General features: G+C 44.8%; 3 protein-coding genes across 10 annotated transcripts in view; 1 reads left to right on the top strand and 2 right to left on the bottom strand.

Annotated features, from left to right (window-relative positions):
* The window catches only part of LOC131104363 (ankyrin repeat domain-containing protein 1-like), a 47,628-nt gene extending 20,932 nt beyond the window's left edge, over window positions 1–26,696 (bottom strand). For 2 of the 7 annotated variants that reach the window (XM_058051459.1, XM_058051467.1), the window contains exon 1: window positions 26,550–26,696. The gene's annotated coding sequence lies outside the window, so the exon portion shown is untranslated. Of the gene's footprint in view, window positions 1–99; window positions 1,090–1,165; window positions 3,284–6,970; window positions 8,736–26,549 lie in introns of those variants that run through there. The other 5 variants (XM_058051510.1, XM_058051493.1, XM_058051475.1 and 2 more) reach the window with 5 other exon arrangements.
* Window positions 294–12,947, top strand: hectd2 (HECT domain containing 2). Its single transcript, XM_058051405.1, has 22 exons — window positions 294–679; window positions 1,283–1,427; window positions 1,894–2,032; window positions 2,114–2,216; window positions 2,296–2,385; window positions 2,471–2,535; window positions 2,649–2,694; window positions 2,861–2,970; window positions 3,957–4,105; window positions 5,495–5,618; window positions 5,689–5,785; window positions 5,851–5,958; window positions 6,078–6,210; window positions 6,388–6,476; window positions 6,845–6,909; window positions 6,987–7,080; window positions 9,062–9,136; window positions 9,968–10,055; window positions 10,283–10,389; window positions 11,343–11,458; window positions 11,552–11,695; window positions 11,778–12,947. The coding sequence occupies exons 1-22, from the start codon at window positions 605–607 to the stop codon at window positions 11,896–11,898; spliced, it is 2,283 nt and encodes a 760-aa protein (XP_057907388.1). The 5' UTR covers window positions 294–604; the 3' UTR covers window positions 11,899–12,947.
* On the bottom strand, window positions 19,480–26,693 carry LOC131104355 (protein phosphatase 1 regulatory subunit 3C-B-like). Of its 2 annotated transcripts, XM_058051435.1 has the most exons (3): window positions 26,550–26,631; window positions 21,011–21,501; window positions 19,480–20,779 (listed from the first exon to the last, which is right to left on the bottom strand). In XM_058051435.1, the coding sequence occupies exons 2-3, from the start codon at window positions 21,022–21,024 to the stop codon at window positions 19,822–19,824; spliced, it is 972 nt and encodes a 323-aa protein (XP_057907418.1). In that variant the 5' UTR covers window positions 21,025–21,501; window positions 26,550–26,631; the 3' UTR covers window positions 19,480–19,821. The 2 variants fall into 2 exon arrangements, with proteins under 2 accessions (XP_057907418.1, XP_057907428.1); XM_058051445.1 differs by lacking the exon at window positions 21,011–21,501 and having other exon boundaries at window positions 26,550–26,693.
* Window positions 26,697–27,911: the final 1,215 nt, after the last annotated feature.

Genomic DNA, 27,911 nt, shown 5'->3' with positions numbered 1-27,911 from the left:
TTAAACAAAAAGGACGAGGAGGAGGAAACCGATACAAATATTATATAATAATATACTATCACATTCATTTTAATTTAGAGAGCTCTAAACAAAACATACATTATGCTATGGATGGAAGTTTAGATTGGAGTGACGTCACCAGATTGCCTATGTTTTCCATTCGTCCAAAAGCCACCGTTCTATAAAACTTTTAGTTAATTAAGTCGTTATGAAACATATTAAAATGCCCACATTATATTTTCCAAGCGGTTCGGGGCGGTGTTATATAAAGTATCGGCCTCTTCCACTTGGAGCCCCTCCTCCTTGCCTGCCAAAATGGCGCAGGCCCGCCACAGGCGTCGGTCTCTTGTTTACTTCCGGTTGCCCAGCGGCAACGTTGTGCCGTGATTACGCGTGCGCGGGGCTCGTGCGCGTTCACCAAAGCCCACCTGTTGTGACGAAGGTAGACTTCTCTCCTCTTTTTCTGCGGACATGAAGCTTCCGGATTACCTGTTCGCGCGCATGTGGCGCCCCGTGCGCAGCTGGACCGTGGCGTCGCGAGACGACTGAGAGTGGTTTTTTGGGGGGGGTTTCTTTTTTTCCTCCCGCCGGAGAAAAGCGGAGGATGGATGGAGAACATTCTGGAGTGGCGAGGGACAGAGACAAGCTACCGCCGATCTCCAGCAGCTGCTCTCCGACTGTAAGAACACTTTACGCTGCTTGTGTTTGTGTGTGTACAGCTAGCCGCGTGAATACGCGTGTGTATAGCTAGCCAATCAACAATAAAAACTTTGTTTTGTTTTTTTTTCCTCACTAGCTTAAACTACACTTGACGTCAACAACTTACACACAGACTGAACTTAATATGAAACCTCATAGGTAAAGCTTCCTCCTCCAACAGTGTTAATTGACACCTATCATTCAAGGCAGCAGTGTTTGACAGTCAAGGGGCGTGGCCTGCTGGTTGTTGGTTTGGGTTGAGGTTAGGAAAATGAAGGATGTCTTACATAAGACCGCGTGTGATGATGTCATCAGAGTGCAGCCACAGGACTATTGAATGATGTCATCATGGCTGTGTGCGCTCGGGAATGTGCACTTTAAACACTTTTGGCTGTGTGTGTGTGGTAATGTCATGAAGTGTCCACACACACACACACACACGCACACTTCATTGTTAAGATGTCACCTGGAAGAAGCTTCCAGACGTTATCCTGGTTTTCCATTGCTGATGTTCGGGTTTTTCCCTGTACGAGTCCTCAAAGCGCCTGTCTTTGGCCTTGATGATGTCACCTCTCCACACCAGGGACCACCGGCCCGCGGAGCCAAGCAGCCATTGCCGTCTCTCGGGACTCTCATCGCCACGCTCAACCACAGGAGGGACATGATGGGTCGGGCGGCGGCCGGCGGGATGGCCACGATGCTGAGCGGCGCGGCGGGCTTCAAGCACGGTCAGTTGTCACGAGGAGCACGTCACTTCCTGTGTTTGTTTAGGCCGCTCGTGGGGGGAAGGGGGGTGTTAGGAGGCAAGACAATTATCATCAGCACGCAAACGCTCATTAGCGGGAGGAGTGGGAGGGGCAGGTGCGCTTGTGATGAGCCGGTTGTCACGGTGACGAGCCCTTGTCACTGTCAACTGACACTCTGAAGGAGGAGATTGAGGTGGTGAAGTCTCTGACGGTCCGGGCGTTCTCCGCGCTCCGCCCACGGCGTGATGTTTGTCACGGCCTTGCTTTTATCTCTCTCCCCCTCACCCACATTTGCACCTGCACCGTTACCACAGCGACACACACACACACACACACACACACACACACCAACATTCTAATTATACGCAACACAGATGTGTGTGTGTGATACCACATTCAAACAGTTCCAGTGTCCTTTCACAAGTATGTGTGTGTGTGTGCGTCACAGTGCGTGAGCTCCCGCCAATATGCAGTGACGTCCGCCACAAGCAGCGAGCGTCCATCGACACGCTGCCCCCAGAGGTCAAAGCTCCGTTCCCATGTGATCCCGTCATCCCACTTCGTACCAAAACGGCCAAAGACTTCCTGTGAGACCCCTATCCATTTTTCGCCATCTTTTACATGCTAACGTGCCGTGCACACTTGTGTGTGTGTGTGTGTGTTGTCAGGGAGGACGTCGAGAGCGCCATGCTATCAGGTGACTGGCGGGAGGTGCGGGGTTTTTACCTGACCACTTTTGACTCCTTCATTGAGCTCAATGCCGCCTTCAAGGTAAGACGGTTGCTTCGTCGGTTGCTCAAGTGCTTCCTGTTTCCTGACCCTCTCACGCTCCCCACCACCACCACCCCAGCGAGACCCCAACGGATGCTTCGACACCATTGACGACTCGGGGGTCAACGCCAAGTTTGTCAACGTGGTCTACGACTCGCTTCTCAGCACCGTGAGCAAGCGGCGTTGAACTTGGGCTTCCTATGGCAGGTCATGTGACCGCACTGTTGCGTGTTTTTTTTTTTATCTGTGAGCAGCCGCAGGACATCCAGAAGTCGGTGCTGAAGGGGATCATCAACAGTCTGCTGCGGGAGTGGAAGGGGTGATCTTTTTTTTCATTCCGCTGGTCACGTCTGATTGACTTCAGCTGTTTCCGTGACAACGTCTTTACTATGTGATGTTGCCACACATTGACTTGCGTGTGTTTGTTTTCAGGCCTCGGACTAAAGACGACCTGCGTGCTTACTTCATCCTGGTTCAGGTGAGACTTTGCAACCTCATGATGATACTTTTCATACACTACCGCTGCACACGTTCCCTAAGAGGGAGGGGCTTGTGTCTTTGATGTTTGTTTTGTTCATGTGGTGCGTGGATCATAGTTTGTGACATGATGATGATGATGATCTGTCCAATATGTGTGTGCACAGAACCCTCAATACTCCAGCACCAGCACCTACGTGATCTACGCTCACTTGCTGAGGCAGATGGCGGCGCTGTCTGAGGCCGACCATCACTTCCTGGTTCACTGGCTCAAAAAGTGAGATGGAGGAATATGATGTGCACATTGATGTGGATGCTTTTTAGGGATGCACGATAATCAGACAGAAAATTATCATAAAATTGAAAAAAAACATTAAAAATAGCTCCGATAACCAGACCTCACAGCTAGGAGACCAGGGTTCAATTCCACCTTCGACCATCTCCGTGTGGAGTTTGCATGTTCTCCCTGTGCATGCGTGGGTTTTCTCCGGGTACTCCGGTTTCCTCCCACATTCCAAAAACATGCTAGGCTAATTGGCGTTAATTCCAAATTGTCCATAGGTATGAATGTGAGTGTGAATGGTTGTTTGTCTATATGTGCCCTGTGATCGGCTGGCCACCAGTCCAGGGTGTACCCCGCCTTTCGCCCAAAGACAGCTGGGATAGGCTCCAGCACCCCCTCGCTACCCTTGTGAGGATAAGTGGTAGAAAATCAATGACTCCGATGAGACAAGATTTCCCATGTTGTGCAGGTGAGCAAATCGAGCGCTCCTTTTTTCCTCTCCTGCCTGTGACATTAACGGCCTGTCATAACTTGCCCTGAGCTCACTTGTAAACAAACATTCAGTTTCTGAGGACATTTGCGTGCTAGTTGGATCAAATACTCCACGATGAGGAGTAAAAAAAACCCATGGAGCACAAAAAAAAAAAATCAGCCACCAGACATGCCAGCACCGCGTGCTTGAAAAGTGCTCAGGGTGTGCCAGAGACATCCGTGGGGTCGCACACCGGGTGCTCGGAGTGTGTGCCCGAATACAGTGCACCTTGCTGGGCCACACCCTGGTAGTAGTGACGTGGTAGTAGAACAGTAGGACAAACCACAGTTAAATCTAAATTTAAGGGATAGATGTAAAAAAGAGAAGCGTAAGGTTATCAGTATTTGTTTGAATAAAAAGATATCGTGCAACTCTACTGTTAACTCTACTGTTATTTCCCCTGCCAAGCAACTTTTAGCATGTGTGTGTGTGTGTGTGTGTGTGTAAGGTTGTCGGCCCGGCGTTTTCGTCAGCTGGTAGAGCGCCTCCTGCAGTTCATCTCCACTCGGCTGTTTCCCGCAGAGCCCGACGAGCTCCCTCCGGCATCCAAGTGCTCGTGGTGGATCCCATCGGCCACCAAAGTGCTCGCCCTCTTCAGTGAGTGCAACCCGTAACTCAGCCTGCCACCAGTGGGCGCTGTGTCACCACCACCACCATCATCCACAATCCTTATGAGACATAAACACGTCTTTCTCCTCTCTGTGTATTCTAAAGATATAAGAACCGCTAAATAAGGCCGGTAATTACTGCATGTAAGGGGGACACCTATTCCACCTAGAAAACCTGCCATTTAGAAAAACCTCCAACAATGGTGTAGTGGCTATTTGTCCTTCACTAAAATAATAAACGTAACTTATAATCAAAAGGCCACTGATGCACCATGGGTTTTGTTTTACGCAGGCAAAAGAGTCATTGTCCAAACAATCTTGTTCCGTTTCTTCTTCTTTCCTTTTATTACCGAGCAAGCAAACAAACAAACAAAAAAGGAACAAGGGCCTTTTCCTGTTGCCTCTCTTGCGCTGGTACAAAAACCATAGGCCCACCCCGGTGCATGCTGGTCATGTGAGCACTGCCTACCTAAATATATTGCAGGTGCCCAGGGTGTTATCCAATGAAATAAACCCAGAAATTAACTACTAATTAACCCCAACAAAATATGATAGATAAACAAAATAAATAAATAACTAACAAGAAAATATTATCAAGTAATCCAAACAAAACAACAACAACAAAAAATAAATCAACAGATATCAGAAACCTAGGAACACACCAATAAATAGCTCCTACAAATGGTTTATGCTATTATATCCTTGCTGTTAGCATGTAGTATGAGGCGTATTTATGATAACGTGTAATACTAAGCATTAGCAGAACTTCCTTCCTGGGTAGCTCCAATACGTTACCGTTCCTTAGTATCCTGAGGCATTGTGAGGGACTGCATGTAGCGTAGCTAGTTGCTAGCCGGTGTGGTGTGGCGAGGTGTCACTACGCCAGTAATATAGTTCTTGGGCGTAACAATGTTAATATTGATATTAACATAATGTTAATATAAACATAATGTTAATATCAATATTAACATTGTATATCAATGTTAATATGTTAACATTGTTACGCCCAAGAACTATATTACTGGCGTAGTGACACCTCGCCATAACATAATGTTAATATCAATATTAACATTGTTACGCCCAAGAACTATATTACTGGCGTAGTGACACCTCGCCACACCACACCGGCTAGCAACTAGCTATGCTACATGCAGTCTCTCACAATGCCTCAGGTAGCTTGGTAAATATGCATTGCATTGTAAATGGAGACTTGTTGCCGCTTTTTGAGTTTTATGTGCATTCTTAGCTGCCTCTTTTTTAGCTATTTTGATATCTTTAGAATGCACAGACAAGAGAAAGACGTTCATGTCTCACATATGGATTGTGGATGATTCCTTTAGCTAGTTGACCGCACACTGATGCTGCCGTGTCCGTTTAGACGCGGCCAACAGCGTGGCGTCTCCTCCCATCATGCCTTTCACCGACTTCTACAACATCGCTCTGGAGCACATCGACTTCATGGAGGAGTACCGGACCTGGCAGAGCTACGGCAACTCCAACCGGTTGGCAGACGAGCGGTTCTTGCTTTGTTCCTCATTGCTGCGACGTTCCCTGATGCTGGTTCTCCTTCAGGTTCTCCTTCTGCCAGTTTCCCTTCATCCTGTCCACAGTGGTGAAGAAGGCCATCATTCAGAAGGACTCGGAGCAGCAGATGATCAGCCAGGCCAGGGTCAGCGCCGTCGTCATCTTCATTATTCTCGTCTTGTGCTGACCTCAGGTCTGTGTGTGTGACAGCAAAGTCTGGTGAGCAAAGTGTCGCGGCGTCAGCGCGTGGACATGAACCTCCTCTTCCTCAACATCAAAGTACGACGGGCACAGCTCCTCGCCGACTCGCTGGACGAGGTCAGTGTTCACGTTTGTGGGCGGGGCAGATGTGAGCTAGCGCACCCTCGTGGGTCTTCACGAAGCATGTGCTGTGTTGGCTGCTGTGACTGTCAATCAAAATGTGGATACCCCCACAGTTGACCAGGAAGCGGTGCGACTTGAAGAAGAAACTGCGAGTGACGTTTGTCGGGGAGGCGGGGCTCGACATGGGGGGGCTAACCAAGGAGTGGTTCTTGCTGCTGGTCCGTCAGATCTTCCACGCGGACTACGGTGAGCGCACTCGTGGGAAAGACGAGATGGAAAGTCAGTCTTCCCAGAATGGCTGGAAAAAGTTCACCGAACCCACGCCCCCGCTTCAGTCCAGTTGTTGTTCTCATTCTTCTTGAGTGTCATCATCATGATGATGATGATGATGATAATGATGATCTCTCTGGTTGGCTTGTGAAGGAATGTTCACCTACATGAAGGACTCGCGCTGTCATTGGTTCAGCAGCTGGAAGTGTGACAACTATTCCGAGTTCCAGCTCATTGGGACTGTATCCTTTTCAAACACTTCAACTATCTGCTCACCATCTGGTAGCTGTCAGAAGGTTACGTAACCTAATGGCTGCCTCTTCCTTGCCAGGTTAGCGTGTCCGTGTGTGTGCGTGCATGTGTGTGTGTGTGTGTGCTCGCTAGGAGAAAACAGGAATGAAAAAGGAATGCTGGGAAATGTGTTGCACTCTCATTCATCATTGTCACTGCAGTCTAGTCTCCATGGCGGCTGCTGCTGCGTTACTATGGTGACATGTAAATAAAGCACAGAGGGCGTGGGGGATGGATTATTTAAAGGATGGATATAACACATCCAATAATTATTGATACAGTATATGTACTGTGTGTGTGTGTGTCCTTAACAAATCAGCTGATGGGCTTGGCCGTGTACAACAGCATTGCTCTGGACATCCACTTCCCTCTCTACTGTTACAGGTCAGTGTGTGTGTGTGTGTGTGTGTGTGTGATGAGGTAGTCATCAGAGTCACACACTTACTTTTCATCCCGCACAGGAAGCTGCTCACTCCGCCCACCATGCCGTGTGACCAGAACGCGCTTGTCGGCATGGCGACCGCCACCTTGGACGACCTGCAGCAGATCATGCCGGTAAGCTGGGGGTTAAAGGTCATGAGCCACTAACGGAAGGATGCATGGTGACTAGAGGCCGAGCGATGTGGAATTTCGGGGGGCTGATGTCCAATTATTTATGAATGGGTGGGCTCTAATTGAGATGTTTATGTTTGACTTTTGTAATTGGTGGCTTTTTTTGACGATGACTGTGACTCAGTCATCATTTTGATAGATTGGTTCCCGCAAAGTAGGATTCAGTATTAATAAATAGAATATTTTCGTAGTTAAGAGCATTGAAAATGAAATATGGGTTTTAACATTATTAGAATTGATGACTCCAAATTGTCCATAGGTATGAATGTGAGTGTGAATGGTTGTTTGTCTATATGTGCCCTGTGATTGGCTGGCCACCAGTCCAGGGTGTACCCCGCCTCTCACCTGACGACAGCTGGGATAGGCTCCAGCAAGAAATACTCACAGAAACGCCACAGCTACGCACCAATAGCATCTAAACCTAAAGGGCTCTAAACCTGCAATTGTCTTTGTCGTCACAAGAGGGAGCCAAAGCTAAACTCATAACGTCACACAACTTCCCATACCTTAAGTGTGTACTTTTATTTCCTTGTCTGTCTATCTTTCTGTTTATCTATTTTTCTATCAGATGATTTATCTACTTGCCCATCTGCTGTCTATCTCTGTGTGTGTATTTCTTTGGGATATTGTCCACTTGAACACACAAAGGGAGTGTGTGTGCTAAAAACAGGCCAGTTGTGTAAGAGGTCAGGAAGCTTGTTGAGGACACGTCTGCTTCTCACGACGCAGCGCTCAAGCATTTCTACACTTATACTGTACTCTGTACTCCGTGTACTCTCACATATATGTCTATACTTCGTGTACTCTCACATATATGTCTATAGTCTGTGTACTCTCACATGTACGTCTATAGTCCGTGTACTCTCACATATATGTCTATACTGGGTGTACTCTCACATGTACGTCTATACTCCGTGTACTCTCACATGTACGTCTATACTACGTGTACTCTCACATGTACGTCTATACTCCGTGTACTCTCACATGTACGTCTATACTCGGTGTACTCTCACATGTACGTCTGTACTCTGGTGTACTCTCACATGTACGTCTGTACTCTGGTGTACGCTCACATGTACATACGTCTGTACTCGTGTACTCTCACATATACATACGTCTGTACTTTGTGTACTCTCACATATACATACGTCTGTACTTTGTGTACTCTCACAAGTACGTCTATACTTTGTGTACTCTCACATGTACGTCTATACTCCGTGTACTCTCACATGTACGTCTATACTCCGTGTACTCTCACATGTACGTCTATACTCCGTGTACTCTCACATGTACGTCTATACTCCGTGTACTCTCACATGTACGTCTATACTCGGTGTACTCTCACATGTACGTCTATACTCTGGTGTACGCTCACAAGTACGTCTATACTTCGTGTACTCTCACAAGTACGTCTATACTTCGTGTACTCTCACAAGTACGTCTATACTTCGTGTACTCTCACAAGTACGTCTATACTCCGTGTACTGTCACATGTACGTCTATACTTCGTGTACTCTCACAAGTACGTCTATACTTCGTGTACTCTCACAAATACGTCTATACTTCGTGTACTCTCACAAATACGTCTGTACTCCGTGTACTGTCACATATACGTCTGTACTCCGTGTACTGTCACATATACGTCTATACGCCGTGTACTTTCACATGTACGTCTATACTCCGTGTACTTTCACATGTACGTCTATACTCCGTGTACTTTCACATGTACGTCTATACTCCGTGTACGTCTATACTCCGTGTACTCTCACATGTACGTCTATACTCCGTGTACTCTCACATGTACGTCTATACTCCGTGTACTCTCACATGTACGTCTATACTCCGTGTACTATATACGTCTATACTCCGTGTACTGTCACATATACGTCTATACTCCGTGTACTCTAAATGTGTGTGTTGTCAGGAGCTGGCTCACGGATTGGAGGAGCTGCTGAGCTACGAGGGGAACGTGGAGGAAGACTTTTACCTTACGTTCCAGGTTAGATACTTTTTACTGCAGGGGTGTCCAAAGTGCGGCCCGGTGGCCCGTGGGTGGTGTTTTTTTTTGGCCCACGCCATATTCTAAAAATGATAATTTAACAAGAACACATACACACAACAGCAGCAGAAATACAAAACAGTGTAGTAATTTTACAACAATAAAGTCCATATAACTATCTAAGGCGAAAAGTCAGAAATTTACGACACCGGTGTAATATGAGAAATAAACAAAACATAAAACTGTTTGAATGTTATGAGTATTATGGGAATAAAGTCATAATTATGAGAATAACATTTAAAAGAAGGAAGTTGTAATAATTGGAAAATAATTATAATAAAACAGCTGTCATTTTATGACAATGAAGTCGAAATATTAAGAGAGAAAGGTGTAGTATGAGAATTTTATTTTAATTTTGTGCGAATAAACTTGTAAGAAAATTAAACAAACAGTCATTTTAGTAGCGTATTATACTGTTTTGATAAAATTGTAATATTACCAAAAAAAATTGGTCGCACAAAAAGTAAAAAAATATAGTCATAATTGTGAGAAGAAACTTGACAAAAGGAAAATTTAAGTAGTTGGAAAAACAAAAAGAAGTAAAAATGTTATTTTTTATATATGCTATATACAGATTGTACATACAGTATACTGACTGTATATACTGACTGTATATACTGACTGTATGTATGTATATACTGTATACTGACTGTATATACTGTATACTGACCATAGTGCAGACCTCCACCAAGGCTCGGCTGTTCACAGCACTGAAGACAAACAAGTAAAGCAACTTAAGCTATGCTATATATTAAGCTATGTTGTGTTCAGGTGTGTCAGGAGGAAATGGGTGTCGTCAAATGGTACAACCTGAAGCCAGGTGGAGACAAGATCCCTGTCAGCAAACACAACAGGAGGGGTAAAGTACACACATACAAGTACATACATTACAAGTACATACAACGTACATACAACGTATTTGGATGTGGATTCATTCAAGTGAAAGCACCAAGACATTTCTTTTGCAACTTCCTACTTCCTGCACAAACTAGCCATACGGGAAATTGTGGACTAATTGCGGATAGTTGTCATGCACGCCTGAGACGGCGTCTCATGTTTTGTATGTGTGTCATGTGACCTGCACAGAGTACGTCCATCTGTATGTGGACTTCCTGCTCAATAAGTCCATCAGCAAGCAGTTTGCTGCCTTCTACCATGGCTTCCACAGCGTGTGCGCCTCTGACGCACTCATGGTGAGCATGCACCCACACGCACACACACACACAAGTTTGAAATGATGTTACGCGTGACCTCCTGGAGTGTCTTACATCACTTCCTGATTGCTGGACTCCACCATGTTTTGACATGCTCTCACTTCCGGTTTCATCATGACAATAAACTTGTAATAATAATTTTGAAAATAAATAAATATAAAGTCATTTTAGCAGCATAGACTTGAACCGCGAGTACACCAGAAACATACCAAACAAAACAAAACTCATTTTTGCTAAATTCAGTTGTTGAAAAAGTTATAATGTTGAAAGAATAAAGTCGAAATATTATGGGAAATATTATGAGTCAGAATTATCAGAAGAAAAATATATATAAATGGAAAAAAATCCACTATCAAGAATAAAAAAAAAATATTTTTTATATTTAAAATATATATATTTTATATTATATATATATATATATATATATATATTTATTTAATTTTTTTTCACATAAAGTAATATTGTGAGAAGTAAAACAAAATAAAGTTGTCATTTTTATATATATATTTGCAATTTCAGTTGTGGAAAAAGTTAATCATGGGAAGAATATAATAATAATAATTTATTAATTTAATTGTTTTTATTATTATGTTATTAATAAAATAATTAAAAGAAAAATTTTGAAATTGAAAGCTTTAATTTTGCAACAATTAAGTCTAAATATTAAGAGAAAAAAGTTGTATTGGAATAAAAGTTATTTCATGAGAATAAACTTATAATAATAATAATAATAGTAATAAAAATAATGTAAGAAATACAAAGTAATTTTTGTTGCGTAATAGTAGTAGTTGAAATATTTTTTTGTTTTGGAGCGTTAGGTTGGGGAAAAAGTTCTAATATAAGACATTATGAGAAGAAATTTGACAAAGATTATTTTGAGAATAAAGTTTTGTTGCCTCTGACTGAGTGAATGCTACGTGTGCTCATGCTAGCTGCTGCGTCCGGAGGAGGTGGAGATGTTGGTGTGTGGAAGTCCTCAGGTGGACATGAGCGCCCTGCAGAGGAACGCCCACTATGAAGGCTACAGCAAGAACGACGCCACAGTCAGGTGACTTCTGCCGCTTCATGTAGCGCCGCGTCACTGATGGAAGATCAGTTCTGAGGGGTCGGTGTGTGTGTGTGTGTGTGTGTGTGTGTGTAGGAGTTTCTGGGAGGTGGTGCTGGCGTTCCCACTGGAGCTGCAGAAGAAGTTACTGCACTTCGCCACAGGAAGCGACCGCATTCCTGTGGGAGGAATGGCTGACCTGAACTTCAAAATCTCCAAACTGGACGCCCCCACTGACTGGTACAAGCACACACACGGGTGGATGCCTTTATTAGCACACAGGTGACTTCAGGTGTTGTTTTGTTGTTGTTCTTGTTGTCAGGCTGCCCGTGTCGCACACGTGCTTCAATCAGATCTGCTTGCCGCCGTATCGCAGCAGGAAGGAGCTCAAACACAAACTGACCATCGCTATCTCCAACGCCGAGGGCTTTGGCCTCCAGTGATCCGCCACCTTTCGACCCCGACGCCGTGCCTTTTGTTGTTTTAAAAGGCACACTATGTAACGCCAGCACCTCAACAAGTTAGCTGTACCGCTAGTACAGGTGTATAAATAGACAAGGCTACACGCTAAGGAAGTTAGCATACGGTGACATGTGGCTAGCTAGAAGAAAGCGTGGATGTTTGTCATTTGTGTCACGTCGTCTTTGATTGACAGCGGCCTCTTAGCTTTGGCATTACTTAGCAGCAGGAATGTAGAGAAACGACGACGACAAGAGCAAAGTTTGGGGCGGCTGGGTGGGTTTCCATGGCAACGTGTGTTGGCCGCCAAGCAATGTGGGTCACAGTACCACACACACCAGTCACTCTCAAAGCTTCTTTTGTCTCACCCAAGTCCTAACGACCAGAACCGAGCACACGAGCGTGTGAACAGGAAGCATTTGTTGCAACTTCCTGTTTGTCCTGCTTTGACTTTTTTTTGTTTGCCCTGTTGTGCTTGTCTTCTCTTTGACTCCTTATTTATTACAAAGACGCGCCAATGTGAATAGCGATCCAAGCTAGCTTTCTGTTGGTCTTCGTCCACTTCTTTCATGACACGCTTGACCGTCCCTCGCGGGCGCCACGGTTCCGACATCGCTCTCTCACTCCGCTTCCTCACTCATTCAATCTCAGCCATTTTTCAAAAACACAACCTGTGTTCTATAGCTGTAGAAATATGGAACCTACCAAAAGACTTTCTGACCAAAAGACGTTCTGCCTTTTCCCTTCTTTTGTAAACAGCAGGAGAACATGGGTAAGTTTCAGGAAAATATCAGTTCCCAACTACAAAAGGGAGAAAACCAGCTTTTGTGTCAACATAACTTTCACTCTGACACAAAATAGTGTTCTTTTGTGACAGCTGAAATAACAACAATACCGGCATAAGCAACACAAAAAAGGTTGTTTTACATCTAAAGAATTTATTAGCAAATGGATGCTAATGCCTAACCTTCTGCCCACTCACTTTCCTGCCCACATTGAATGAGTTAATAAATGTTCGCTGTTTGGTGCTTGACTGTGGCTCATTATTTGGCACAAAGTATTGCAATACAAGTTATATGTAGGATTCGTATAGGACTCATCCAATACGGCCCGTATTGGATGAGTGGTTAGCATAATGCATAATTCCAAAAACATGCTAGCTTAATTAGCCACTCAAAATTGTCCATAGGTATGAATGTGAGTGTGAATGGTTGTTTGTCTATATGTGCCCTGTGATTGGCTGGCCACCAGTCCAGGGTGTACCCCGCCTCTCGCCCGAAGACAGCTGGGATAGGCTCCAGCATGCCCTCATGAGGATAAGCGGCATACAAAATAGATGTATGTATGTAGTATTCTGGCCACTGGGTGTCATAATAATGCTCCAATTTATTACATATAGTATTACCTCAGTTAATGTCCGCCCCGCTTAGCATACTTTTTTGGTTTATTATTGGGAGATTTGTTCAATAACAAATTGGTTGATGAATTGAAAAATCATGACTAATTTATATGGATTATTGAGCAAAATCAAAGAAAAATATTCATTTTCTACCGCTTTTCCTCACGAGGGTCGCAAGGGGTGCTGGAGCCTATCCCAGCTGTCTTTGGACAAGAGGCGGGGTACACCCTGGACTGGTGGCCAGCCAATCACAGGGCACATATAGACAAACAAACTCACATTCAAACCTATGGACAATTTGGAGTCGCTAATTAACCTAGCATGTTTTTGGAATGTGGGAGGAAACCGCAGTACCCGGAGAAAACCCACACACGCACAGGAAGAACATGCAAACTCCACACAGAGATGGCCGAGGGTGGGGAAAGACAAAATAAGAAGCCAAAAAGTTACCACTTCCACACAAAATAGGAGGAGAACTCATTCATTTATTCATTTTGTACTGCTTATCCTCACGAGGGTCGCTGGGGGGGGGGGGGTGCTGGAGCCTATCCCAGCTGTCTTCGGGCGAGAGGCGGGGTACACCCTGGACTGGTGGCCAGCCAATCACAGGGCACATATAGACAAACAACCATTCACACTCACATTCATACCTATGGACAATTTGGAGTGGCCAATTAACCTAGCATGTTTTTGGAATGTGGGAGGAAACCGGAGTACCCGGAAAAAACCCACACACGCACGGGAAGAACATGCAAACTCCACACAGAGATGGCCGAGGGTGGGTGGAATTGAACCCTGGTCTCCTAGCTGTGAGGTCTGCGCTCTAACCACTTTACACCGTGCAGCCGTAAAGAAAAATATAATTTGCATAATCATTAGGAACACAATGTATTTGTAGCATAGCAGACAAGGGTAAATATGTCACACACAATCACACATACAGTCAACTTCCAGACCAGCCCAGGATGCGTTGCCACGGTGACCGAGGTCAAATGGAGACATCAAAGACCCGGTTTTCTTGATCCGTGTGGATCAGGGACAGTATAAGGATCGTTCTATGCCGACATCTTTGCTTGACGAGTTTTGTTTTGGCAGTGAAAAAGTTCCACGGCAACACATGTAGTTAGCATAGCAAACATGCTAGTGTGTAGTTAGCAGAGCAAACATGCTAGTATGTAGGCCACGGTCGACATTGTCACTCAGTAACCGTCTCACTTTATCTCTTATCTTTTTTCTCGAATTTACCAGTAGGACTACCCCTCTCACAGACACACACAGAGGCACAGTGCCAACTAAAGGGGCAATGACCTCAAAGTTTTTACCTTTTTTAAGAAAAAAAACTGTTGTTGAAATGAAGTTGATGTGTGTTTGGGGGGGGTTGTCGGGGTCGGGGTTGGCTAAGGAGCAAAATATTGACATCAGCTGTCTGCTTCTTTACGTTGTTTGGAACATTTTCCCTCCTAAATGACGACCCCATCTTCCTATGTCACCATCTTTCTCCTCTCATGCTCACAGAGAGCTTCTTGTTGCACAACAAACATGGCTTCCATCTCTCATCGGTGTGTAATGTCTTTAGTGACGACACGTTTGTGTCAAAACACAACACACTCATTTCCTGCACATGCCAAGATTTTTTTCCCCAGGTGTCACCTGATCAATCATTTTTTGCAAGTCATCAATTATTGTCCATCATAGACACAATGATCCACAATTTACAATAAGGTACATAAAAATACATTAGTTACTGGGGAACTAATGACTATAGCCCATACATTATGAGTAGTTACTGGTGAACTATTGACTAAAGCCCATACATTATGAGTAACTACTGGGGAACTAATGACCAAAGCCCATACATTATGAGCAGCTACTGGGGAACTAATGACTATAGCCCATACATTATGAGTAGTTACGGGGAACTAATGACCGAAGCCCATACACTACGAGTAGTTACTGGGGAACTAATGACCGAAGCCCATACACTACGAGTAGTTACTGGGGAACTAATGACCGAAGCCCATACACTACGAGTAGTTACTGGGGAACTAATGACCAAAGCCCATACATTACGAGTAGATACTGGGGAACTAATGACCATGTCCCATACATTATGAGTAGCTACTGGGGAACTAATGACCATGGCCCATACATTATGAGTAGATACTGGGGAACTAATGACCATGGCCCATACATTATGAGCAGTTACTGGGGAACTAATGACCAAAGCCCATACATTACAAGTAGATACTGGGGAACTAATGACCATGTCCCATACATTATGAGCAGCTACTGGGGAACTAATGACCAAAGCCCATACATTATGAGCAGCTACTGGGGAACTAATGACTATAGCCCATACATTATGAGTAGTTACGGGGAACTAATGACCGAAGCCCATACACTACGAGTAGTTACTGGGGAACTAATGACCGAAGCCCATACACTACGAGTAGTTACTGGGGAACTAATGACCGAAGCCCATACACTACGAGTAGTTACTGGGGAACTAATGACCAAAGCCCATACATTACGAGTAGATACTGGGGAACTAATGACCATGTCCCATACATTATGAGTAGCTACTGGGGAACTAATGACCATGGCCCATACATTATGAGTAGCTACTGGGGAACTAATGACCATGGCCCATACATTATGAGTAGATACTGGGGAACTAATGACCAAAGCCCATACATTACAAGTAGATACTGGGGAACTAATGACCATGTCCCATACATTATGAGCAGCTACTGGGGAACTAATGACCAAAGCCCATACATTATGAGCAGCTACTGGGGAACTAATGACTATAGCCCATACATTATGAGTAGTTACGGGGAACTAATGACCGAAGCCCATACACTATGAGTAGTTACTGGGGAACTAATGACCGAAGCCCATACACTACGAGTAGTTACTGGGGAACTAATGACCGAAGCCCATACACTACGAGTAGTTACTGGGGAACTAATGACCAAAGCCCATACATTACAAGTAGATACTGGGGAACTAATGACCATGTCCCATACATTATGAGTAGCTACTGGGGAACTAATGACCATGGCCCATACATTATGAGTAGTTACTGGGGAACTAATGACTATTGCTCATACATTATAAGTATCTACTGGGGAACTAATGACCATAGCCCATACATTATGAGTAGTTACTGGGGACCTAATGACCAAAGCCCATACATTATGAGCAGTTACTGGGGAACTAATGACTATATGTTTAGCATGTTTCAGTGGCATGGTCCATAATTCATTTTATTTTTTAGCATGTTTCAGTGGCATGACTCTAGCTGTACGAGTGTTTGTTAGCATGTTTCAGTGGCACGGCCCATGATACATGTGGTTTGTTAGCATGTTTCAGTGGCATGGTCATGATGCATGTAGTTTATTAGCATGTTTCAGTGGCATGGTCAGTGACGTATGCTGATTTGTTAGCATGTTTCAGCGGCCTGGTCAGTGACGTATGCTGATTTGTTAGCATGTTTCAGAGGAATGGTCCATGATGCAAGTGGTTTGTTAGCATGTTTCAGTGGCATGGTCATGATGCATGTTGTTTGTTAGCATGTTTCAGTGGCATGGTCCGTGATGCATGTGGTTTGTTAGCATGTTTCAGTGGCATGGTCATGATGCATGTTGTTTGTTAGCATGTTTCAGTGACATGGTCTATGATGCATGTTGTTTGTAAGCACGTTTCAGTGGCATGGTCGGTGACGGATGCTGATTTCTTAGCAAGTTTCAGTGGCATGGTCCATGATGCATGTGGTTTGTTAGCATGTTTCAGTAGCATGGTCCATGATGCATGTGGTTTGTTAGCATGTTTCAGTGACATGTTCCATGATGCATGTTGTTTGTTAGCATGTTTCAGTGGACTTGTCAGTGACGTATGCTGATTTGTTAGCATGTTTCAGTGGCCTGGTCAGTGACATATGCTGATTTGTTAGCATGTTTCAGAGGAATGGTCCATGATGCATGTGGTTTGTTAGCATGTTTCAGTGGCATGGTCATGATGCATGTAGTTTATTAGCATGTTTCAGAGGAATGGTCCATGATGCATGTGGTCTGTTAGCATGTTTCAGTGGCATGGTCCATGATGCATGTGGTTTGTTAGCATGTTTCAGTAGCATGGTCCATGATGCATGTGGTTTGTTAGCATGTTTCAACAGCATGGTCAGTGACGGATGCTGATTTGTTAGCATGTTTCAGAGGAATGGTCCATGATGCATGTGGTTTGTTAGCATGTTTCAGTGACATGGTCCATGATGCATGTGGTTTATTAGCATGTTAGCATGTTAGCAGTGGTCAGTCACATATGCTAATTTGTTAGCCTGTTTCAGTGGCATGGTCCTGATTAGAATGAACAAAGAACATAGTGTGTGCTATATCTGTCTAGACAGGGAATATTGAACATGTCGGCTCTAGCTGTGTCAACGCTGCTGAGTAATTCTAATTGTTTGATAAATATTTGATGCGCACACCCAGCTGAGAGTGCCAGGCGTGTTGCACAACAAGTTGGGTTGGCTTGTTTGAATTGCTAAATATTGTTTGTGGCCAACTGTAATGGTTTTGTGTGAAACAACGTAATTGTATAATCAAAAACGCTCAATGGCTTTTAGCATGAGCGATCTGCCAAAAGGTGTGGGGCCTCACCTGAGAGTTGTTGGAGCTTTTTTTTTTCCGCTTACATAAGCATTCCCCCCCCCGTGTTTATTTGACTAATACACATCCTTTTGATGTTTACTTAGCAATATTGCCTCTCATTCGTTCAGTCCATTTCACATAAGCCCTACCCACCCACCCACCCCAGACCTCATGTGATCCCCAAGTCAGTGGACAAAAGCAGAACATGTAGCCCCGCCCCCCCCCCAAAGCATCCAGCAGCTGATCACGCTCTCACGGCGTGATCCCACCGAGTGTTGCATTACTCCAGCTGTCACTGATCCATCACAACGATCACCTTGACAGGAAGGGTGTGAAAGACCACGCCACGGCATCAGGACGACTGTGGAGCCCCTCCCACTTTGAGGAACACTCAAGAGACGGAGCTCCAGCAAGAGCTTCAATCAGAACCAGAGTTGACCCACTTGAGCAACTTTATCGTTATCTTCACGTCTCCGCCTGTCTTATCACCGCTCTCTTATCAGCACACACGAGGACCATAAAGTCTCAAGAACTTTGTGGAGCCGTCCTGAAGCGGCTGATTAGCTGCTCCAGTTAGCATTAGCCTGCTAACTTCTTTCGACACACACCAGCGTGATAGCGTGGTCGCGGTTCGGACTCGTGCATCTTTACCTGAACTCTTGAACGTCCACAGTGGACTTTGAGGCTACAGCTCACCAAAAGGTTAGCACAATGCTAACATTAGCATGTGCAGAGGTGGCGGTCAAAGTTAGCACAATTTTGCAGCTCACGTTAGCACAGCCAAAACAAGCTAAAACCACCGTGTTAGCGCAAGCTAGCTGCACTCTTGCCTCCTTTGGAAGGCCCACGCTGATCTCCACAGCGTGGTTTCCTGGCCTGACAGGAAGTGAAGAAAAAGCTTGAAGAATGTCGCTGGCAACGTGGTCACACATGTTCACATGAAACATGTTTGCCTTTGTTCACGTGGAAAAAGGTTATCACATCCTATGGGGGGGTCACAACGAGACAAGGAAGCGCACCATCTTCCTGCTGATCAATCAGGATCAAGTGCTCGTTGATCAGCAGGGCCGTGGTCCGTATCCGCCTCCACACCTGTAGCTTTAATGGCAGGCTGTCAAAAGTGGCACCCGGGGTCCAAAATGGACGTCCGGTGACCTCTACTGTGCCAGTTAATGTTTGAGCGGCCGCACGCTTGCGGGGGTTGCACGTGACGGCGAACGCACATTTCACGCCAAAGGCAGCGCTTATCTCCCTTGCAACCGTGAGCGTGACAATGGCACGGCGCCTTTGAGACAAACAGGAAGTCGCAACACCACACCCGCGTGTGGACTTCCTGCATGGAATTCCACTTGTGATCCAGCAGGAATGTTTTTGGCATGATGCTGCGGTCCAGCCCTCGATGCAGATGTGTGCCCGGCGGGTTGAACTTTAACCCTTTTGGTACATGACACAAGATGTCTCCATGGCAACTCATCATCATCATCAAAAATGGGACAATAAAAAGGAGACGTGCAGAAATATAAACTTTTATTCCAAACAAGTCAACATTTTGTGCCATAAAAGTTCAAGGAAACATTTGATTGACAGCCACACACACGCATACATACAGAATGTGCAAACTAAGAAAGACATTCGGACCGCTGCCGATGTAGCGGGACCGCCAAAGCAATCACGTGCGGTCGCCATCTGATGACATCAGCACGTATATTCAAGGTGCATTTCAAGTCCAAAACAATCCTGCGTACGTTCGGACCAGCGTTCGGTTCCCCTTCAATATGAAGGACGTAATCAGTCAGTGCACGTTCGATTCCAGCTGGACGGGTCGGTGGATTCCTACCACACCCAGGCCAAGGTTCTCACCAGTACGGCACGGCGGTGTCGACATGGCCCCAGCTTTGCCAGCCTGAGAAGAAGCCGCTGCACATGCGAGGACTGCCAAACTGGTCCAGGTCCATCTCCAGAACCTTTACTCCGCCACTTCTGGACTCTGCCGCTTTTTTGTGTTCAGCAGAACCCGTAGAAGATCCGCCGGTCCAACCCACATGCTTGATCACGTAGTTCTTGCCATCGTTATTGTCCCAAAAGATCTGGTCCCCGACTTTGAAGCAGATGCAGAACTCGACTTGGTTCTGTGGGGGGATGTGGGTGGGCAGATCCAGCACAAAAGCGAAGGTGTCGGTGTCATGGCCGCCGTACACGTTGTTCATGAAGGTGCAGTCCACGTCGCTGAAGCTGGCCCACGAGTCGAAGGTGGCTCGCACCTGCACACACTTCTCAAAGCCCACATTGCGAACCTTGACGGTCCCGGTCAGTGATCGCTCCTGCAGCGAGCAGTTCTCCAAGCAGACCAAATTCCGGATCAGGCGGCTCCGGAAGTCCAGGTAGTCGGCTGAGGGCTGCTTAAAGTCCAGAGTCAGGCTCCGCACTGCGCTGATCTTCAGCTCCATGGCGGCGTTCTCCAAGTCGCTCATGTCGAACTGCAATTCCTCCGCGTTTGCCGCGTCGTGTTCGTCCTCGTTTTTGGAGAAGACGTGGATGGCGGTGAGCGACATGCCTTTGGTGTCGGCAAACACCACCTTCTTCTTCACACCTTTGCCGCTCCAGCCGTCGTCCTGGGTCGGCCTCTGCTGGCTGCTCAGGCAGGGCCGCAGAGCCGCCTGGTTGGCCCGGTTCTTGGCTCTGTGTCGAGGAGCCTCATAGGCGCTCAGGAAGCCTCTGAGAGGGGGAGGAGAGTGGCTGATGTAGAACCTCATGGCCACGTCTATGGGCATGACTGGACCTGGCATCGCTGACGGACTCAACGACCTGAGAAGGCTGGGGGTGGGGGGGGTTGAAGGCAAAGGCAGGGGGTGGGGTTGCAAAGAGTGCGGGGAGGAGGGGGTCAAATGAAACGCAGTTAGAAACTTCTCCGTAAGCTCTTCCAAACTTTTGACCTTCAAAGTTAGACACGGACTAGATTGACCAGAAAAGAAGTTTTTGGACGCCAAGCAGAAGCGACTGTCTCCGTATTTGCGGCTCTCTGAATTCTTCAAAATGTGCACTCACCTGGCAGCACTCATGGGAAAAAAAAAAGCAGCAGATCCAAGTGGTCTGACAGCAGTTCCTAGTAAAACATTCCCAGGTCGCTCCTGATCTTCTTGCAGCTCGCAGTGCTGCGTCAGTGGTGAGCGGTTTCTGTTCTTCAAGCCTTTCTACTGACAGATCCATTTGCATATGCCGTCAGATGGTGTCGTCTGTAGCCAATCAGCAGGAAGCTGACCTCCTGTTAGGCCAATCAGGGCAAGGCTGGGCTGGCTGTTGGGTATGGGCTATTGCATGCTTAGCTGGCCTGTGTTAGCTCAGCTAAGCTATGTGAGCTATGTGATGGGGGCCCCGTCAGGCAGCCTCCTCCTGTGTGCAGAGGAGTGGTGCCCTCTGGTGGTAGCTTCTGGGTAACTCATGGGACCTGGCTTGGGACCTCACTGCACAAACATTGACACTCTTGGCTGCGTCTCAACGCAAATATCATCCAAAAGTAGCAAATCGTCCTCAAATGTCTGCTGACACAGGAACAGGAGAGATGATGATGAAGATTAGGTTTGGTTGGACGTCATGTTTTGGTCCTCGTTAATTAGATGTTTGAAATTGATTTCGGATTGAGTCCCTTGTTCTGGTGACAGTGTGCTCTCACTCACCCCCCTCAGGCTGTTAAAGCTAAAAATGCTTCCTCACTGACCGCTCGTTTCGGATCTTTCCAGTCCAAGAGCTACTCTCCCAGGTCATGGTCACATGGTCCTGGTCAGTGTCCAAAGGGTCCAATCAGAATGCTCTCTGCCGACAGTGTAGATGCCACATGAGGTTGCCAGATTAAAACGTGACAAGATGAGGAAAATAGACACATGCACATGGCAACATGTCTATTTTCCTCATCTCTCGCCAACAAATAAAAACAAAGTCAATAAATTTTTGCTAGCCTCGACATATTGACATGTTACTATCAAACCTAGAATCTTGCAAATAGTTATTGGGGCTATTGGAAGCTATTTAAGATAGCTGCACGGCGGTCGAGTGGTTAGCGCGCAGACCTCACAGCTAGGAGACCAGGGTTCAAGTCCACCCTTGGCCATCTCTGTGTGGAGTTTGCATGTTCTCCCCGTGCATGCGTGGGTTTCCTCCCACATTCCAAAAACATGCTAGGTTAATTGGCCACTCCAAATTGTCCATAGGTATGAATGTGAGTGTGAATGGTTGTTTGTCTATATGTGCCCTGTGATTGGCTGTCGACCAGTCCAGGGTGTACCCCGCCTCTCGCCCGAAGACAGCTGGGATAGGCTCCAGCACCCCCGCAACCCTTGTGAGGAAAAAGCGGTAATGAATGAATGAATGAATGAGTTTAGCAGAGCATGCTGGTGGGGCCTTTTGTATGTATGCCTATATTTGAACACTTTTAAGCAAGCATTTTACAATGCTCACTTGACAACGTGCAACTAAACATGAGAGGCCCGTTTATTCGTCTTAACCGTCAGACTTTCAACACACATTTCCGGCTTTCAAAATAAGAGCACTATTTGCCATATCTTGCTTAATTGTATAAAGAAAATAAGGTGTCTTATATATAAGAATAATAATGTGAATGGAATTACACCGCTACTACATCTTCCTAACTACAAGCAGCGCCATTACTGATGGTTAAAGATTTTGTAGCAATATGTGCTGAGCCTGGCATCCCATGAGAAAAGTCAGCCAGGCTCCATCCGTTTCTGAATGACTTGTATTCCATCAACAAATGTAAGGTTTTAATTAATGGACATTGTATTCACTAACCCAAAAAGCACAAATTCTATGCTGGTAAAAAATAATAATAATAATAATAATACAAACAGAAAAAATATTGAAATACATTCATAAACCCCACCATAATAAAGCATCCAGACATCACTAAATGCTATTCTTTGTACTCCTGATGTTCTGGCACACCGTGTCCTCATATCGACTTTGATGGCATAATATCTTTATGTTCATACTGTATGGCTTTACATCCTTACATAGACTTTGAAGCCACAATATCTTTATGTTGATACAGATTGACATCCTCAGACTTTGATGCCACAATGTTCTTTTGATGCATCCTTATATGACTTTACATGTCCTCATACTGTACGTCCTTAGTTGTAGCCGTGCTTGCATGCAAGCATGCACGTGTGCAAGCATGCGCATACTTGCTAGAAATGGATAAAAGTAACGTACTTGAAACAAACATTAAGATGCAAATAGTGCTTATTGAATAATACTAATGATTATTATTATTGTTATTGTTGCCATGCCATTTGGAGGATGTGCTCATGGTCATGTTGTCCTGCCAGCTGTAGACTCTGGAGGTCAACTTCCAAAATAAATATTGGGGCTGGTCCAGTCACGCAGGGGTCACTGGACCAAAGCAGCATTGGTTTATTTGAGGTAATCTTTGTTAATGTCAGCACACACACACACACACACACACATACAAGAAAGGTAACAGGCTGTATTGGTGTTTAAGTTGCTTAGCGACAGACTACAGCCTAAGGAGGTCAGCGCCATGATTGACAAGCACGTCTATTGAAAAAAAACGACAGTAAATGTTTTAGTGCTTGATAAAGACGAACGTTCAAGTCCAAGTGGTTCCGCTTAACAGGGGGTGGGACTCACTTGACCCACTTGGGCTGACTTGAACTTTCTAAGGCAAATGCTCCAACAATGGCAAATTTTACGTTCAGAGAATTGAAAGATAACGGTCTCTTGAGACTTTAGACACTGGGCTCAGCGCCGTGCATGCGCGCACATCACGTGGTCCAAAGTCCACATTGTTGTGGGAACATCCAAGTCAAATATAGATCCCGCAGCCAGAAGCTTCCAGACTTGCAGGACATCTAACAGAATCGATCACAGACACCGAGTGCATATTGCACCGGCTGATTACCCAGCAATAAAAGATAAGAACTTTTGAAGTATGCATCGTCCAAGTCACTTATAACTCAGTTCCATATAGTTGGCTGTCATCGCCAAAGAGACGACAGAAAGTTAAAAAGGGACCGTTTACGACTGGCATCGATATTGGTTTAAAAGAATATATTTCACAATCACAAAATAAACTGTGTAAAAAATTGTTGAGCACTTTAATTTGGGCCAAATAAGGTGACTGTCGTTCAAATCCATGTCGATAGCACACTCGCACACACACACACACACACAACATAGAGAAGCGAACAACAATGCGTTGTCATTATGTTGCGATGGACTACTGGTGCAATACTTTTTACAGTCACATATCCCTAAAAATATATATACAAGTATCTTAACTTGAAATACTTAACCAAATGAATTGGTTCATTTTATCGTAAATGTGTATTTTGCTACTCCGGTTTCCTCCCACATTCCAAAAACATGCTACGTTAATTAGCGACTCCAAATTGTCCATAGGTATGAATGTGAGTGTGAATGGTTGTTTGTCTATATGTGCAGGGTGGACCCCGCCTCTCGCCCGAAGACAGCTGGGATAGGCTCCAGCACCCCTCGCGAGCCTCGTGAGGATAAGCGGTAGAAAATGAATGAATTAATTAATTAATGTATTTTTTTGCATGGTCACATTTTGATAAAGTTTCACATGAGTACCGATAGACATTCATTCATTCATTTTCTACCGCTTTTCCTCGTGAAAATACTAAAAACGCAGCGGAAAACATGGAGCTCCCGTAACTAGCTTGCACTCAGGTGGCGCCATATTGAGACCGCAAATCCAGTCTATGTCAATATAAACGATATACCTTATTTTTAATGATATCATGTTAAAAACAAATATCAATATATCGCCCAGCTCTAAGTGAGAGCCATTATCTACAAATGGCGAACACAGAACAATGGTGAACCTTCCCAGGAGTAGGAAAAACAGGAGTAGGCAGTGACAACTCATCCAAGGGGTCACAAAAGACTTCACAACAACCATAAGATGGACACTGGACAAAAAAAAGCCTACATGGCAGAGTTCCAAGACCACAAAACCACTGTTGAACAAAAAGAAGGCTCCTCTCAAAATGGCTCACACAAATATATGTTCATGTTTCACATAAGGATTGTAAATGATGGGCAAAATTCCCCCCCAAAAAAGTGCAGTTCCCCTTTAAAGGCAATGTAATGTAAGCTAATGTCACAATCTTTTGTGTCATTACTGCCACCTAGTGACCACAATACTACACATTACTTGTATTTCAATATGTTTTGGCTAATAAACCATAGTCTACCATTCATTCATAAATCAGCAATCATTTATTAATTTCTGAAAAAACAATATCTAGCCAGGGAGCAATAATCAAACCGGAATAGAGGGAATTACTTGCATTACCGGACTCAGTTTTCCCACATGGATGTACGCTGTTTCTCTAATGAGATATGACCTCATGAGAAGTGCAGCGTCATGACAGAAGACCGTGATAGTGATGTCATCAGCAGAAAGTGATGTCACATGGGACACTGGTGTCACAAAAGAGACACTCGCCGCAGGTGGACGGTTGTCCATATTGATGCTAATGATAATGATGCTGCTGGTGAGTGTTGTGTGTCGGTTGAGTGGAGATGTTGGGTTTGCAGAGAGGATTACAAGGAGAAGACATCACAGGTAGCAAATATCTATGCTCTTATGGCAGGGGTCTCAAACTCAATTTACCTGGGGGCCACTGGAGCTAGGGTCTGGGCAAGGCTGGGCCGCATCAGGTTTTCCAAAAAAAAACAAAAAAACGCATTTATTAAAAACAGAAAAATATACAAACTTTTTCAGTGCTTTGGTTCCGATTTTCTACAATAAAAGCTCTGATAAAACATTCCACTGTTCTCAAATATCTTAATTTTTATTTTTCTGCACAAAATAAGATAAAAAAATAAATAAACAAATCAAGAATAAAGAAAATCAATCAATCAGTAATAAATAAATATAATAATAATAAAAACTTAAGAAACCACATATAGTTGGTGGGTAGACAAATTATTTTTTTTCAGATTAAAATTAGCATGAGACACATGCTAACTCGCAAACTAGAGCGCTAGCGACCTATATGGTAGCCTTCAAGTTATTCCCTTTAAACTTAAATAGCCAAAAACTTACCACTTCCACACGGATAGGGAGGATAACTATTTACAGTTATTTAGCCTTTAACATGAACATTAATCAAACTTAATAATTTTTTCTGGGTACATGATACACTAACATTAAACTTTCATATAAAGGCGGGGGCCTCAAACGAGTGTCCTGGGCCACATTTGGCCCGCGGGCGGCGTGTTTAGGACCCCTGCCATACAGCATCCATATCAAACTTGCGCGGGCCGCACTAACATTAAACTTTCATATCAAAGCAGGGGCCTCAAACTCGTGTCCTGCGGGCCACATTTGGCCCGCGGGGCCGCGTGTTTGAGACCCCTGTCTTATGGTGACATGGCTGAAGACAGTATGGGACGTCTTGACAACCTCTTTACACATAGTGATGTCTTCATTGAACGTATATTTCATACACGTCTACGTGTTTATTGCACTGTTTATACGTATAATCGATGCATAAAGTGAGAGTACGAGGTCACTGACCTTTACGTGTGTCGGCGTCTCCAGATGTCAACGGCGTGTTCCCACTCGCAGTCTCCAAGTCGGTGGCAGTCACAGTCCTTGTGAACACCAAGGCCAGCCACTACCACATCCAGAAGATCCTCTTTGAGGGCAAATTCTCCAAAGTCTTTAAATGCGCTAACCTGACCACAGGAAAAGATGTGGCCCTCAAAGTGGTCACCAAAGTGAAGGTTGCTAAATTGGAAGTAGGTCACCCAGTCCTCATCAGTCGTCTTAGATTTTGTCCAGATGATGGCGTTCTTATTGCTTTTCTCCGCAGCTTGAAATGCTGAAAGCTGTCAAAGTTCTTGATCCGGACAAGAAAAACATTGTGTGCTTCTTGGAGACGTTCACATTTGAAGGTTACACCTGTTTGGTGTTTGAGCTTCTGGATATGTCGTTGTACAGCCTGATGAGGAGGAACAACTGGGCCACTTTTTCCCTTGTGGACATCCGTCCCATTGCGCATCAGGTCAGTCTCTAATCAACTAAACGAAGGAAGCCAATGTTGCCGACTACTGACATCAATGTAAACTTGGTGCTAGCTGTTAACAGCCTTAGATGCCCTGAAGAGCCTTGGACTCATCCACACCAACTTAAAGATGGACAATGTCATGCTGGTCAACTACCAGGCCAAGCCCACCAGAGTGAAGCTAGTGGGCTTTGGCATGTGCCGCAGCATTTCCCGGGCGGCGACGTTTCATGGTAAAACCTGTCAGGCTCTGGGGTACAGGTGAGTTCCGTTTTTTACGCTCGACGTGGTCACTTCACCGTGTGCGTCACAATTTTGGCGACGCGGTCACCCGCAGGGCACCTGAAGTTATCCTGGGCCTCCCAATCTCCGAGGCCATCGACATGTGGTCTTTGGGATGCATGCTGGCCTTCTTGGATCTGGGTCAGTACCTATTTGGAGGAGATAGCAATTATCAGGTGGTAAGCTCTGCATTTTACACATTTTTACACATTTTTTACACATAAGGCTAAAAATAACCAATTAGCTAAAAATGTCATCCAATACTTCTCTACAAGAAGAACTAAATTTGAAACACTTCTACGCTAGGACTACGTTAAAAAGCCATAGCATTTCAGTATGTGGAATCAAACTATGGAATGGATATTGACACTATGGTACCCATTATGTCATTGGATGGTCATATCACCTCGTACTTTGGTACGTGACAAAATAAATAAATAAATAAAAATTTATAAAACTGAATAAAAATTTATAAAAAAATAATAATTTCAAAAATAATAAAAATTAATAAATATTCATAAAAAATTAATAAATTTGCTAAATACAAGGATGAAGAGTCTTGAACCAGTCATGATGTGCTATATATATCA

Source organism: Doryrhamphus excisus, chromosome 2 (assembly GCF_030265055.1).
Source record: "Doryrhamphus excisus isolate RoL2022-K1 chromosome 2, RoL_Dexc_1.0, whole genome shotgun sequence".
Taxonomy (NCBI): domain Eukaryota; kingdom Metazoa; phylum Chordata; class Actinopteri; order Syngnathiformes; family Syngnathidae; genus Doryrhamphus; species Doryrhamphus excisus.
Note: the sequence above shows the minus strand (reverse complement) of the source record. Positions and strands in the feature narration are given on the sequence as shown.

Excerpts from the sequence above, each read along its gene's own strand:
- hectd2 (XM_058051405.1), top strand. The coding sequence starts at position 605 with ATGGATGGAGAACATTCTGGAGTGGCGAGGGACAGAGACAAGCTACCG. Across the intron at positions 4,106-5,494 it reads CAAAGTGCTCGCCCTCTTCA|ACGCGGCCAACAGCGTGGCG; the intron begins GTGAGTGCAACC and ends GTGTCCGTTTAG. Across the intron at positions 11,459-11,551 it reads AAGAACGACGCCACAGTCAG|GAGTTTCTGGGAGGTGGTGC; the intron begins GTGACTTCTGCC and ends GTGTGTGTGTAG.